Raw genomic sequence first — 17,339 nt, 5'->3', positions numbered from 1 at the left:
TTGGATATTAAAATATTGATTACAATGATGATTCAGATATAAATATGTTGTTTTAAAATAAAAATTGGTTTTTTTATTTGCTTATAACAATAAACTGGAGGAAATCGTAGTTCCAATTATAGACAAAGTACTATAACTAATTTTTTTTCCAAAAATTTTTTAAGTATAATTAGGTTAACATAATAAAAAATATATAATATATCCTTTTTATAACTCATAAATGTATAAACTAGTTTGTATGATTATACTTTTTTAATAAAAAATACATACTTGTATTTCAGTATTAGTTTGATAAATCAATTTTTAAAAAACATTTTTAGTCATCAGTTAAATAATAAAAAAAAGTTAAATTTCCTTCAATATTAATGTATTTTTTTCATTTACTTTTCATCATTCCTTGACTGATCTGGTTCATAATATTATATTTTCATAGGGAAGATGTATATTTCTTTGGTTAGTCCATTTTTGCTGTAATGAGTAGGCTGAATATTTATTCAATCATTTTGATACATAAACATTTATATTTAATGCATCAACAACTAAAATATTCAAATTTCACGTTTATTTAATTTTATGATGTTAATAATATAATGTTTATTTTATTAAGTATTGCCAATATTGGGTACATTCATAAATGTTTCAAATACTTTACAGATAAAAAAAAAAAAAAAAAAATTAATGCTTGAAATGTAAAAATGTACGAACTGGAATTCAATAAAAATAATATGCCATAAGCGGGTATGCCTATGTATACATTGTCAGCTTACAATAACAATTATTAGAAATATAAGACACAGATAGTCTATTGACAGAGTTCTTAAAATTTGTTATCAATAGTGACTAAGGTCATAAGTTTAATTATTATGTAAGTATTAGCATGTTTAGAAATTTCATTTTCTATGAAAAGAATTAATAATTTTAATCCCTTTGATTGTTCAATATATCTTATCAATCAGCAATTTTCTTAATTTTTTTCAATATTTATTTAATTTGGAACTCTTAAATTCTAATTTAATCAAACTGTTGCTAACACAAAAGCTAGTAAGTCATTTTGAGCACTGAAATCAATCACATTTAAAATTTCCTATTGAACACTTCATGAAGTGTATCTATGCATTTTTTTGACACCTTTGATTGATGAATGCAGACAAATCAAAATGGACTAAATATAATAAATATCTCTTTATAGAAATATGTCATCAGAATTATAGGCTATTATAGAAATTGAAAATATGCATATTCAAAAGTTAAGAACTTACAATCATTAATTGTTAATCATACAAAGAAATACATTTATATTAAATTTAATAGTTTATTTAATAATAAAACTAAAACTAATATTTTCATGAGTAATTATATATTAGAACAAATATTTTAAATAATAGTTGCATGATATCATAAATTAAATACAGTATTATGAAATGCAATGCAAATGTAATCATATTTTAATTTAGGATTAGTGTCACTTGTAGTGCATGGAATGAGAAAAAAAATATATTCTTATTCTAACCGCCTCCTGCCACTATATACTATTAATGATTAAATTTAAACTAAAATATAAGCAATAAATAATTGCATTAGAGTTGCATATTTATAGTACTATTGAATCTATGATATCAACTTGGTTACATTGATTGTATATTTAATTTTGATTGTTTATTTAATATTGTATTTGTTTACTTAAGTATTAAAATATTAATTATAAATCTAATATTTACTTTTTTGGAACACACAAAATAAAAAGAAAACATAATTAAACAAAGTCATTAAACAAATATAAAATAAGAAAAATGAAATGACTTTTATCTAATTACAAATAAGATTTCATTTTTTTCCTGTAGGTCTGGAAATATAAGTTTCTTCTATATCATTTACGGTATCATGTTCTTGGGACAATTTCAGACCTCGTTCGTTTGTTAAATGAAGTAGGCCAACAAAAACAATAGCTATTGAAAGCCCATCGCGTTCATAAACTCGTAATTTTAACAACAAGTTTAAAAAAGATAATTTTGAACTCCATTCACTACCGTCATTAGTGTCCTTTAAAAATAATTAGTATTATAAATAACATACCCAAACACCATTATACAGACACTTACTACACATTCTTCATCAATAATATCAGATATTTCTTTTTTTAATTCTCCTATATCCATTCTTGATTCAGTTTTAATGTCGCCCAAAACATCATCATTGATGAACTAGAAAAATAAATTATTATAAGTTGAAAAATTGTAATAGAGGTTAGAAATATATTATATTTATGAAAATCAAAAGGTGTTATTTTCTTAATGTACTTCAAAAAATATATTGTAATATATCATTTAAATGTATGATATTGATAATATGCCACAATGTATATAAAATATTCTTATATCTCCTCATTATCTATAACACTATGTATTACATTAATTTTTAAACAAAATAAAAAATTACTCATTAACTTTATATTTCATAAATTATCAACAGAAATAATGAAATTAAAATACACACATAGTTCTAAGGAGTGGGGGACGCATTCACCTTACTAAAAATTTTTTTTTTTAATTATTACAAGTTTTATTAAATACACATCTTATCAATTTATAATCATTTACAAACAGTTATGGTAGAATTTTCTAAAGTAGATTGAATTGTTTTTATAAAATAACTGTCTAGTGTCTAACTTCAAAGTTTACTATCTTTTAATTTTTATTTCATTATTTATTTGTGCTTTTGTGCTACACTCACAATTTTAACATATACATTTTTAAAGTTCTATACTTAAATAACAAATTTTTAATTAAAATGACCAACTATTATAGATTTTACAAAAAGATTAAGGAATAAATATTTAAAATAATATCAAAACAATGACATAATGGTAAATACAACATTTAACAACAGATGGTTATGTTGATAGCTGGTCTAATGATTATTAATAAACATGAGCTAGGAATAAAATCACATGTTTAACAACATAAACATTAATGATAATACTTATTTTGTTTCACCATAGTATAGTACTTATGATCACTACATTGATAACATAATATCCATACTAATATGAGTTAAAACACACTATAATAATAATAATAATTCAAAATTTTAAATTAACTTTGAATTAATAATTCTTTTAATAAAAGAAAAACATTGTACTACTTCAGGCCCTCTAAGCATCCTCTGTGATTCCTTAGTTACACTACTATATAAATAGTATATAAATTACCGCTTTAGATAGATCCAAGGTAGCTAATTCGTCACCTTTTAACTGTTCAGAGTTAGTTGTTAACTGTTCATTATCAATTTCCATGGCGTATGATGTTCCAGCAATGCTTTCATCAGAGTCATCAATATTCTAAAAATATAATAATCATAAATAAAAAAAAATATAATAAAATATATATTTTAAGAAATTTATAGAAGTAGTCTGCATACTTATAAGAAATACAGTTTAGAGGTTTTATTTTCCACAATATTAAATACAATGTTTCTAAAACCTAGATATCCGGGTTGATGTTTAGAAAATGTATACATGGACCAATCGTATTAATATGCACATGCGTTCATGGCATTAATACCATAATACAAACCTAGTCTTCACATTTAGTGGAAAAATTCAAATTGATTAAATTATCTCTAAAAATTAGGTAAATTTGTCAAAACAATACATTTTCCACATTATAAAGTTTGGACTCAGTAAGAATTCAATAGAATAATATATCTGTCATATATTCTGTAATACATCTAACATTAGTTATTGGTTGATAAATAAACTCACCAATAACACTCATTTTTCTAGTTTGTGGACCTAGATTTAAAACCTTCAATTTTAAGGATTAAATTAATTAAATTAATCTGTTAAACTGTAAAAAAAAAATAGATAAATATCATGAGAGTATTTAAAAAATAACAAATTAACTAATTGAGAATTTTACTAAATAATTAAAGAAACACAATGTGCGTGAAAATTTTAACTTTAAAATTTGAAAAATGTATTGTTTTGTAAGTTACTATTTTTGTAACTTTTTTTTTACTTTTAATGAAATATCATAAGTAAATTCATATGGTCTTTATTTCGAGTGGGTATAATCAATATACTACTAAGCCATATGCAATTATTTAATATTTATTTTTATGATTGGAATTTTGGAATTAAAATCTATACTTATCATAATTTGTATAGGTATGTTTAAGTATGTTACATCGCATTTGTATTGGAATTTGTGACTAGTGAGAGTTTGTTCTTTAAGTATTTTTGAGAAGATGAAGTTTGGTGATGAGTTTTACATATTTTAAGTTCTTGAATGTATAAACATACAAACTTTGTAGATTTTTCCATCCATGATTGTAAATCATTAGAATCCTTTAAGGCAAAGTATCAAGGTGTACAGGCAGCAATAATGCATTTGAAGAATTAAAGTACTTACTATTATACAAAGTATACATGGTGGTGTGAATAGAAAGAAGAAAACATGCTTTGACAAATTTATAACTTTTTGAGTATCTACTATCTATTTTCTATTTTTAGTAGTTTAGGACATCAGCACCTGAGTTGTAATAATAGTTATAAATGTTAAATTTCAAAATATTAAAACAGGAATTTATAAAATGGTATTAATGCCATGATTGCATGAGCATTGACTAGCAGGGCTGGGTATAATATAAACAAGGTTGGTCTGTATACACATTATCTAAAAAGGCACCTAAAAATCTAGAAATAGAGTATTAAATTTAACTAATCAAATTTTAATTTGTACCTGATCGTAATTTGGAGCATCGGAATAATTGTTTTCTTCTTCATTTTCGGAATATTGCACCCATTCTGGGCTAATACCAGTAAATCGTAAATTATCAAACCTTTAATTTAAACAATAAATATCAATGGCTAATAAGAAATTTAATTATATATTATAATTGTAGGTATATTAGGAGTAACAGTTATAAAATACATAATTATCTTATGTAATATAAATAAAATAAAATGAATAAAAAATCATTAACTCTTTTTAGTGGATTATAATTCTTTAAAATTTATGGTTAATACTTAATAATATTAAAAAGATTAAAAAGATTAAAAAATAAAAGATTTATTTATAATTTTATGTTCAATTAGTTAGGATTATGCAGCTGAATGAAAATAATTGCTAATATAATTGCCTACTTACTTATATCCAACATTAACAATAGATGATTTTATCACAGATATATTGTCAAGTGGATCCCATTTTTGTAGTGTACGAGGTGATATTTTTTCTTTACCTTGAAGTTTAGGTCTCAATATTTCATCTACTGCGCTCATATCTAACCATTTTATTTCAACTATATCGTTCTTAGATCTATTTCGTTTTTTAGTAGTTTTAGGTGGTGGGCGTTCAAGAATATTATCATCAGAGTTCTCAATAATATCTTTTCGTTCAACTATAAATTAAAACACAAATATTATCATTTTATCATAAATATTTTAGTAATTTAAGAAAATTAATTTTTTTTTTTTATATATTACTTGCAGTGCACGATTTTAATGCTTTCATCATTGCTTGAGTTTTCCAGGCTTTTGGTCCTTTCCAATTAGCAAGAAGCTGAGGGTTAAAAAAGCTATAGTCTCTATCCACATTATCAATACATTCCACAAGTCCATCAAGTGCGCTTGTATTATTATCACCAGTATTGAAATCTTAAATATATATTTATACATACAATTTTTTTTTAAGTAAAACATTTCATTATAGCCATTGGATATCCAATTATAATGAGCATTACAAGTTGTAAGTAATATAGTATTATTTGCTTATAAGAAGTGTATAAAAAATGTTCATTTATAAATACTTTTGTAAAAGAAAAATGAAGGTATCCATGGGCTTTTAAATGATTATTATAAACATATACCAAGTTCATTGTTATCTGGTTCATTACAAACAGAATCTTCAGAATTATTTTGATAAACACTAGGATCAAAGCGGTACTCAATGCCATCTAATTGATGATCGTCTGAATCGTCAACTTGTTCATGTTCAGTTACAAAACCTTTAAACTCAGAGCAGATTTCAGGTTCATAGGGAGTTTCATCTATAAAAAATAATTATATTATTATCTAACTAAGCCTTATAATAAACAATTTTTATAGATAACTGAAATACCCATAATTTGATAAACATTTTTATCAATTTTTGTTTTTTTAACATATTCTTTTTTTTCGTCTTTACAAATTTTCATTTCTTTTGTCAAGGGTTTATCGAAGTATAATAAGTTGAGATGGCAAGATGGATGATCAGTGGTCAATAATTCATTACAATTAAAGCTTGAAACCTTATGATTTATTAAAGCTGGATTGATAGAACTTTCATTTTCATTTGGTCTACGCTTTAATTTATCAGATGTAGTTAGCATAATTTTTGGTCTCTATAGTTCATAAAAATTATTAATTTATTTAAAAATATTAACTATGTACATATTACATAATATAAAATGATATAACAGTTATTAAACTTTGATATTCACCTTTGATTTATGAGTTTTAGGTCCATTATTATCATCTATTTTTGCTGTACCTTTACTGATATTGGAGGTTTTAAATTTTTCAACTAATTTGCTGGTTGTTTCTGTTAAATTATCAACACGATAAGAATAGACTTTAGCTGAAGCTTCCAGATAGTCACTGATCTCTTGGAACTAACATACAAATAAAATTGTAATAGATTAATACATTTAAGGTCTAAATCTTAATAAAAATAAATTATAAACTTCTCACCGCGGCGACATCATCGTTACTATCCTCAAAGATTGAGGCTTTCTTTTTTTCCAACCAAGAATAGAAATATCCGATCATATCAATATCAAATGCGTTGTTAACATTAATTTTCTAAAAATTAAGTTTAAAAAAATGTTAGTCTGTAATGAGCAATATATTTTATAAATAAATATATGTAAGCTTTACTCACTTAAAAAATAAAATTGTGAAAAAAAAACAAGATAGAACAATGTAATATTCTTACTATGAAATTTGTTAATAGGTAAATTTACTGTTGTACTAACTAATTACAAATTATAGAACAAAATTGATTCTTCTTAACTTGATAAGTACTAAGCTTAATTGTAATATTTTATAATACACAGAATTATAAGTGTAATTTTGCTATTTTTTTTTTTTTTTTTGGATACTTTAATGTAGTTTCAATTTTTTACTATTTTTATCAATGTGAGTTTAAAATTGTTATTGTTATTTTTCATAAATGTGAAAAAGAATTATTCTGTCTACCCATTAATGTCTTATTAGATAAATTCTAGACTTTTAAATATCCAAATTATACTATTGCCAACCACTTAATAATAAATAATAAATAAATAAATTATACTTTATTAGTGAGTATTTAAAGTGTAAATGATTGGTATGAAATACATAACAAAATGTTGATCTTCTTAACTTTAAATATGCCATAAGATACTCATTCTAAATTTTTGTTTTATGCACTATAGTGCTCCTAAAATTAATTTATCTTAAGAAATTAAAAATATAAGTTAACATTCAAATAATAAGACCACTTAAAAAATGATTAATAAGGTTAATAGGTAGTTTATGCAATAAAAAATGTTCTTCCATAAACTGCTCATTTAGTATAAATATAAACTACCATTTATCAACATAAATATAATCTTTTGTGAAAACTTTATCACATATTATACATTTTTAAAGGTAGAAAAATTGTTTGGGAGAGTCATTTATTAATATTAATTAATTACGGAGTTACTTAATACTTAACAATTATTAATTTATTCTTATAATACACAAAAGCACTTAATTTTGGAAGCGTGTAAGATGCAAACAGATTATTACTTATTACAATGCATATTATAATGTTGATAGATAATTGCTTTAGATTTTATCAGTAAAATGGCTAATCAATAAGTTTGGTCAATGGAAATATTTGTTCTTAATTAACATAGGCATGGGTTAAAGGCTAATATTTACGATTAATAATATTGTACTTACATTTCCAAAACATAAATTACGAAATGTCTTAATCTTAAGACATAATTCTTCAGTAGATAAGTTTTCATGTTGTTCTTCATCCGACGAATCATCAGATTGTATATAATCAGATGTCTATACATGTTAAAATATAATGCGAATAATTTATTAATTGTAAGTTTAAAAAACAATATTAATTAGACAGTCATACCAGTATGTGTAGTCTCGTCTTACTAAGTTATATCATGCTAAAATATATGTTTAGCGGTTCAAATTTTGTATGTTTAGCTTAAATATTAGAGTGAAATAATCTATTATCAAACTTCAAGCTAAGAACATTATCTGTGCTATCTCGCTGGTTTTTTTTACGATGAATTTTTCAAGAGAATTATGAGCATTTTTAAACATAAATGTCTTAGGATCTGAACAGACGACAGGTTTTTGCCGGAACGCAAAAATCGGACGGTCTTTATTTACATTGAGTTAGATTAGAGTAAACAGACGTTAACGGTTTTCCCCAGACGGTCAGTTCACAGCAGAACTCACCGGTCCGGCTAAATTACCATGCTAGATGGTATCCGGCGGGCGGACGGCAAAACACTGGAAGATAATTACGCATCATAGTAAAATACATATAAAATAATATGAGTGAACACACGTCCAGAAATCTCTGTCTGATGGCCCAAAATTTAACATACAAAATTGCCGGAGAGCCCATCCGGCAAACTCATGTGAGATTCAAACGTTAGGCGTTCGCCGTCCGGCAAAAACCTGTCGTCTGTTCAGACCCTTACATTTTCATAACTTGATTAAAAATTAAAAATTTGCTAGTATATAAATTCAACAAGAGAACATAGATAATGTTTCAAGTTCTAACCATTAACTTTTTTAATGACAAGTCATTAGGTACAATCTAATATTTTAACATTACGACAAAATATAATAAACACAGTATGTAATGGTGCAGTTCCCATCTATCTGTATGGACCGTACCGAAAAAACATTCTGGCTAAGAATATTGTATTGTCGTGCCATGTCGTGCCGTAATGGTGTGAATTCGGACTTAACAAATAAAATCGGAACAACAGAACGTATATTTTGGTATACTATGCGTTAGCAAGATAGAGACAACACACGCGAGTACGATTTGCTTTTAATAAACTATAAACATACCGATGGTCTGCTGAAATCCATTTTGTATAGTTGAGAACAGGACAATTACGTAGGCACGAAATAAGAAACGAAACAGAGTGGTTTGTTCAGCGTTCTTCGAAATAATAAATTAAACAAAACTTAACTCAACCTTAGTTTAAATTTTTAAAAAATAATGACGAAAATCGTTACGATAGAACGCGAACAACACCTCCGTCGGACAACAAGTCAACAACGGAATATCGATTACTGTTTACGACGCCCTACGATTCGAGCAAGCGTTCGATACTACGTTCAGTCGTATTTAGTATGAGTATTTTCATTTTCAACCACGGTAGAGTTGTAAACATAATATCGTATTGTATCCGTGGTAGTTTTTATAACTCCAGGCTTTGGTGCAGCTGGATACTACCTCCGAAGCCGGTTACGAATTGATAATTTGGCGTGATTTTGGAGGGACGCACAAAAGATTTGAATTGTCGGCTTCACAGATGTAGATAATAAATTATTATTGATGTAATCGTATCGAATTATAATTGACTGTTTTAAAAAATAATATTATGTAAATTAAAATATTAACGGTTTCCAACTCGAAGGAACAAGACGCACAATATAAATATTATTAAATATATTACAAAGTAACGTAACATCCGTTGTTATTATCGTTTGAGCGGCGGTTGCCGGCGGCTTCAAATCTCCCCGCGGTTACCGATAACAATTACGGTTAGCAACAGGCCGATAAGTGACGTCCACTACCCGAGTCGGCTGAGGCGAGCACCCAGATCGCGTTCCGAGCCCGTGCGCGAAGTCGTAAGTGGCCCTATGGGCCCACCAACATTAATAATGATAATAAATGTAAAATTTAAAACCATATTGATAACGTTGTAAACGATAATTTTATACGATAATTTCGCTTGAATGATGAAGCATTGTTAATAATCATTTTTCTCATTCGTTTCGAATTATTATAATGTTATATAATGTTTTTTTATGGATCCAAGAGTTCTGAGCTAAGATTAAACACGCAGGAAACACGGTCTGTGAGTTGGACATAGTTTTTGACTCGAAATTAACATTTTATTCACATAGAAATAAGATAGAATCGTCTTGTTGTAAGGCACTAAAAATTCTTGTGTTTGTTAAACGTATTTGTGCTCAGTATAAATTAGTTGCGCCAATTAAGTCGGTAATGTAGGATCCAATTAACAGTACCTATCTTTAGAACGCATATGGCGTAGGTACTTTTTTTTATAATTTATTAAAAATGTATCGCCTTCTGCCAGATTATTCTCCAGTTCTTAATCCTTTGCAACAGTCTTTATTAGCTAATAGAACATTTCAAGCAATTTCAGGCTTTCCTAGCGAGTTTCTCTCAGTTAAATAGATTCTTCAAGTCTCATTTGTTGCATTAATTACAAAGTTCCTTTTTTTTTCTTTATGTAAGTCCTGCCTATTAATTTTATATTTGAATACATTGGTACTATAAACTATGCTATTAATGTGTCCCTTCGAATGATGTTGCTCATTGCTAATATTGAATTATCTCACTCTTCCACATAATACTATAGTATTAGTTAGTATACTAACCATATCATCCTATACATTTACTTATTTGTATTAGCTAATATTTCTTAGCTATGTATATATATATATTATTTATACACACATACATAAATAATATTACCTAATGTTATTGTTTGTTATTTCTTAATTCCAGTACGTATTTTTAATTTAATAAATAAACAAATATATATGTACTTATTTTATAGTTGTACATTGAAAAATGTAATTGGAACATATAAATAAATATTTATTTAGATTTCTGATTATTTTGGAAAAAAATCATTATGACAATCATAATTTTATAAGATGTACTTACGTATGATACTTTGTTTTCATTAACAGTTTTTTTTAATTAAGTGCCGTACTTGACTGTAATATGGCTATGAATGACTATGGATAATAGTGACAAAATTATTACAGGTAGATATTTATTTAAACCATTAGCATTGCAACCTAGATATGTACTATAATTTATATTTTTTTTGTAGGGATGAATTGAATTGTACTTCTGCTTTATTTGCAAGATTTTACAACAGTTTGTGACTTCAATTGTAGATATCTGTTTGTAATGATTACTCATAAAAAAAGTATATTTTAATTTTTCAAGAATATAGGTAGTACAATAATTATGACAATGGATATGTCAATAAATAATCATTTCGGTAACTAAATTTCTGTAATTGCTTCTACTGTAAGTAAATAATGTATTATAATATTTTTATGACAATTTTGTAATCTAAAAGACAAAATAATATAGGCAAGTCTGCTCTACAAAACTTAGCTTATATCTATAAATGTATAGGTAAGGTGTAAAGCATATTATGTCTGTAAACTAAATCCATACAATGGATTGTGTAAGTACGGTACTTATATACAGGATTGTATATTACATTTTTAAAATATATGTTTTTTTAAGTATAATTTGGATTCTTGACCCATACAATCATGTCTTTGATAAAATACCACGAAAAAGTTTTAAAGTGTTTTAAGTTTAGTTTGCAGACCAACTTATGACATTTTTTCTTTTAGATTACACAATTGTCTAAAAATAATACTACACAGTATAAACTTGAATCTTGAGGTAGTTAGCAATTATGGTATTACTTATGTCTAGTTATTTAATAAAAAGCTACTGTTCCACATGTGTTCTACCACTGTTCACTAGAATATAATTAACTGAGTAGCTTGATATGTGTTCTATTGATCACAAATTCAATTTATTATTATATTTATGTCTATAAACAGTTAGAAGTTACTATACTCAGATTGCAGTACTATTACGGCATGTGTATTATGATTAAGTATATTAGGTACATAGATTTTTCATTGTACAGCATTACTGCTGTAATAGTAATAAAAAATGTGTTTTAATAGGGTGATATGGAAATTACCATCAAATGTGTTAAAACTAATAAAAAAAAATGATTAGTGCCTACCAAAGAATAATTTTTTTTCAAATTTATAAAATTTAACAATTTACTAAACACATTTCTATATCTTTCATAAATTTTATGAAATAAATTGGTATTTTTGTATTTTGCTTTGTCAATTTGCCACTATTATTCCTTTAGACAAAGCTGGGTAGGTTAACCAATTTTTCTAACTCAATCAAGTTAAATTATCCTATATAAAAAAAAAATATATATGTATATAACTATTTAAGTTTATGTTAATTTTAAAATAAAAATTAATTTGAGTTACCAAGTTAAATAACTTTTTTTAAAATATCCTTTAGTCTTTACTATATTTATAAATATTTTATCTCACCAAAAGGAAAATGACTAGTTTTAGTATACTATAATAATATTCAATATTATTAACATAATTTATAATTAATAGACTGATTTCATCCAGACGGTTTGGGCAATCATGATAATAATATTGATGTTGATGCACTCACACTAATGTATTTATAATAACAATATTGTTTAATTTTAATATACTATGAAAAAAAATTATTACAAATTAATGCCAAAAATATACAGTTAATAGTACAAACAAATTGTACCTAAATAATTATAATTTTAACAAAATAAATAAATTGAGTTCAATTATTTCCTTAGTTACAAACTAACTAATTTTATAATATTCTATATTTTTTTTTACTTGTTAAGTCAAAAATGATCAAAAAACATAATCTTTAACTATTTACTGCCAAGATTTTTCATTAGATCTTTTTCCTGTATAGTATTTAGTCCCAAACTTAATCAAAGTGGTCTCTACAAGCTTACTCAATGGATTAAGCTTTATTGAGAATATGTTTTTTCTTGATAAAAGATTTTAATGAGTTGTTGAATTTTTGGTTACTTAAAAGAATTTAACGAATACTTTTTAAATTTAAGTAATTTAAACTAAGTATTATGTACCTTATTTTCAATAATGTTGTGTAATATTTTTTTTTTTTTTTTATATTACCTATAGATATTAGATATTTAAGAGTTTGAGTACTTAAGCTATTATAACTTACGAGTATCTATTACAAAATAACATGTTTATACCTATATGACGATTAGGTTACTCAAATTTATTTAGAATTTGACATTTTAATAATTTATTAATGTAATTAATTGTTTTTTAGAAGTCAATTTTTTAATATCAATCGAACTAATTAATATATGGTAATATAGTATGGTATAGTATGGTATGGTATATGGTATTTATGGTAATTAATATATTTTTTAAATTTTATGGTTTCAATATGAACTTATTATGAATCTTGTATTAAAATTTTCAAAATGTAAATATACAAAGAATAATTCTTATGAATTTCTAACTACAAAATAGTTATCAATTTTTGTGATTTTAACAAATTTCGTCAAAATTCTAACTTCAAATACATATAAATAAAAATTGTGTCAATATTTTTGTACAGTTTAAAAAACAACTTATATGAAGTATTGTATAAGAATTTTGAACCAACAAACAATTTTTTATTGGCGTTGATAGAAAAAATTGAAAATTTGGCAATCTTGAAAGTAGTTCAAAATGACTTAAAAAATATTGAACATTTTGTCAAAACTTTTTTTTGAAAGTTTAAAGTACTACTACTAGTACTAGTGCTTGTGTTAGTAGCTACTAAATACTACTGTACTAGTAATACTATATGGCTATTCGTTTTTGAATTACAATAAAAAACATAATCGTTTATTCATTTAGAAGATGGGTGAATATCTAGTGTGTTCATTTGAACTACAAAATATTTATAAAATATTTATTTGGCTTTTTGGTAGAATTTTTTTTTTTTATCTATGGATTGATAATTTATAAGGAACCTTGTATTCTATTTTTAATCATAGGTATAAAACTATAAACAGAAAAAAAATGTATTTCTAATTATTTTTTGAGATTTTCACATCTTTTATCAAAATTCTAAATTTAAATGATATTTATAAAATAATATTGTGACCTATTAATGTTCGATATTTTTTAATTGAGAAATGAACCACTTATTAGGAACCGAGAATTAAATTTTCAAGAATTTTTAGTCATTCATAACATTTTTTATTAGATTTTTTTATAAAAAAAAGCTAAGCTAAATCGAATAATTTCAATTGAATAGGTTAGTTAATAGTTAGTAAATAACCCAAAATATTTTGAAAATTATATCATATTTATAAATACAAAATGATAATATAAATCAGTGTAACCTTTAACTCCTTTTTCAAGCATTCCTTAGAAGACATAGGTACCTATATTCAATAATCCGTATTTCTTTTTGAATTTAATAAAGTTTAAATTAAGAAACCATATCAACAATTTGTCATTAGATTAGAATCGTGCATTATATTAAAAGAAATAAAAATAACGAAATTATACTTATAATTCAAACAATAAATAATGATGTTATTTTTTTTGTTATAATTTTAAAACATTTGTGGAAACTTTAAGCTTTTACGTTTATTATATTACTAAGAATTTTATTTTACTCAGTGAGTATATTTTTGCCGTTTTACGGTAAGTTTTGTAAAATTAATCGACCTCTAAGTTCGGGCGAGGACTCATAGGCGCAAATCACCCAAAAAAATTAGGTGGGCTTAAGTAGTTAAGTACCAACATTTTTAAGGAAACAAACTCAGCCCGCGAGGGGCCCTCGCACACCTTAGTAGTACTATACCATATGTTATATTAATAAAATAGAAATTTCACAAGTATAACTTAATATTTTATGTAAAACAATTAATTTAATTTATTACAAATTTAATGACAATTTAAGTTTATTTTCAGTATACTTTTTAAAATAATTTCATTATTAAGGACTTTATATCTCTTTTAATGTGAATATAGGTTATAATTTTGTGCTTACCTGTATTTTGAGCGCAGTTTACAATCGCCGCAAGTTTCATTTAATAATTATATTTTAATTTATCAATCATCTATAAATATTTGCTATCTTATGAATAAAATTATGTTAATATCATAAGTAGGTACCTAAAGGTAGGTACATAGTTTTTCTATAACAATAATGTTAGACATTGTTCCATTATCCATTTATATATAATAATAATATAATATAATATGCATATTATATATGCCTCGAGAATAGATTTATGTAGGTAGTTACTTAACTATAATTTAATATTGTATATGTTATTGAAGTCTCACACGTAGAAGTGTGGAACTTAGAAACATAACTGCAGAGAAAGATATTTGAAAATTATAGATCACTTTTAAGACACACCTAAGCAGCTGTAGCTTATATGTTGATGACGTCATTGATCAAAACATGCTATAAACAATTAACGACGGAACGGTTCGTATAATTATACATTTGTATTTTATACATTGATAAAAACGTTTAAATGATACAATAGATCTGTCTAAAAAGTGTTATAATAACAGTGTATTTAATGTAGGTACGCTCAACTATTTAGGTAGGTACTATAATATATAGTACGATTTACCAACCTTCTCCTTGTATGCTGTTATAATGATTGATTTTTAATTGCAATACAAATTAAATTTCTTTCGACTTTACAATAGATCTATATTTGTATTCAATAACTATACGACACTTTGACGTTTATGTCACTACCCAAAATTAGCTGATGTGGAGTTAATGTGAAAGAGTAGGTAGTCTTAAGCAATATGGGCAGTAAGTTGTAAATAAACATTTTATCAGTACCTACCTGAAAAGTAAATTCTCGACGATATTTACACATCATCATTTTTTTTTTACTACAATTTGCTAAAATTCATAACTTTTTACTCTTTTAAGTTTAAATTGTTGTTGTATACTTGTATCAATGTAAATTATTCCACTATCGTCAAATTGGATTGGCATTAATTATTTCGATAATACACCTACTTGTATGATTACAATTAAACCAAGTTAACAGCGAACCATATTTAATCCATTAATATATCTACTTGAGAAAAATAAAGCATTTTAAGGTGTGATAAATTGTAATTTGTATTAAATTAAATATCTATATTTTCATCTTTAAGTTATGTCTTATGAGCTTATATTTTAGATAAACTGATTTATACCTATTATAATCCATTGCAGGAACCCCAGACGGACTAGAGAAAATTAATATTTAGTGGCACACTGCAACGGAATATGAAACTGAATATGAAAATGAACCTATAGGTGTCCAGAAACGCGTATTTTGTACGTAAAAATAACAACACCGGGGATAGTGGATGAATACAACAAGTATGCACTATATTCATGATTATAATAATAATTATCAAAATTGATTGTCTCGTGGGAACACTTATCATAATTTTATAATTAAGACTATAATATACCTACAGAGTGATCCATTGAACTGTTTATATGTTAGCACCTGCACCTTTTATTTCAAAGTTTTTACTTTTTTTTTATATACATATTATTTCTACTTGATTTTATTTTGTTTCAAAACTAGATGTTAACAAGTTTTTAAATTTTTTACTTTTTGGAATGGCAACTCATATTTTTTATTTTATATATATTCAAAAACAGAAAATTTTCAGCGTATTTCGATGTATATAAAATATCAATGTTTGAACGAATGGTTTTGAGAATTTAAAGGCATATAGTTTAGATTAGTTATGATTAGTCATTAGGTACCTATAGGTGGTAGACAAAATGCCATTAGGTCGAATCAAAAATTCAATGTTTACACTTATGTATTGAATATAGTATGTATTATTTAACTAATACATATTATACCTACTCTGAAAATGTGTTCTGCTCAGGGATATAATAATTAAAAATGGTATAGATAAATCGTAGTCATAGAAAAACCAAAACCGTTCAAAATAATAATATTACGAGCGATGTTTAGTCTATTAAAATGGATCATCTCGAAATCTCGAATAGTATATAATATTATGAAGGGTGCAGTATCTAAATATTCTATTCGGTCGCGTTTACTGCTGCAGTGCGTTCTCCAATTCATCATGTAGGTACGCATTGTGTACGTAATATAATATGTATAATCGGAAACGACTGAATTCGAGAACGTATACACAACATTAATATTGCACCGACATGTATATAATAGATAGGTATACCCGCGATACGCCGTCATCACAACACAGTCGTAATGTATTTAAAGATTTGCATAAAATACGAAGGTTTTCGACGATCCGAGAGCTCGTTACCATCATCGCGGTGCGCTCGCGGACGGTAGGTTACCTATACGTATATGCTAATATAATGTACCACCTACCTTATATACTATCGTCG

General features: G+C 25.5%; 1 protein-coding gene across 1 annotated transcript; it reads right to left on the bottom strand.

Moving 5' to 3' along the window:
• Positions 1-1,239: 1,239 nt before the first annotated feature.
• On the bottom strand, positions 1,240-9,852 carry LOC114127784 (condensin complex subunit 2-like). The gene is made up of 12 exons (XM_027992107.2): positions 9,122-9,852; positions 7,970-8,083; positions 6,731-6,841; positions 6,481-6,651; positions 6,120-6,381; positions 5,869-6,048; positions 5,486-5,656; positions 5,148-5,400; positions 4,740-4,839; positions 3,209-3,337; positions 2,100-2,201; positions 1,240-2,040 (listed from the first exon to the last, which is right to left on the bottom strand). The coding sequence occupies exons 1-12, from the start codon at positions 9,140-9,142 to the stop codon at positions 1,825-1,827; spliced, it is 1,830 nt and encodes a 609-aa protein (XP_027847908.2). The 5' UTR covers positions 9,143-9,852; the 3' UTR covers positions 1,240-1,824.
• Between the last annotated feature and the right edge of the window lie 7,487 nt (positions 9,853-17,339).

Source organism: Aphis gossypii, chromosome X, assembly GCF_020184175.1.
Source record: "Aphis gossypii isolate Hap1 chromosome X, ASM2018417v2, whole genome shotgun sequence".
NCBI classification, from domain to species: Eukaryota; Metazoa; Arthropoda; class Insecta; order Hemiptera; family Aphididae; genus Aphis; species Aphis gossypii.
Note: the sequence above shows the minus strand (reverse complement) of the source record. Positions and strands in the feature narration are given on the sequence as shown.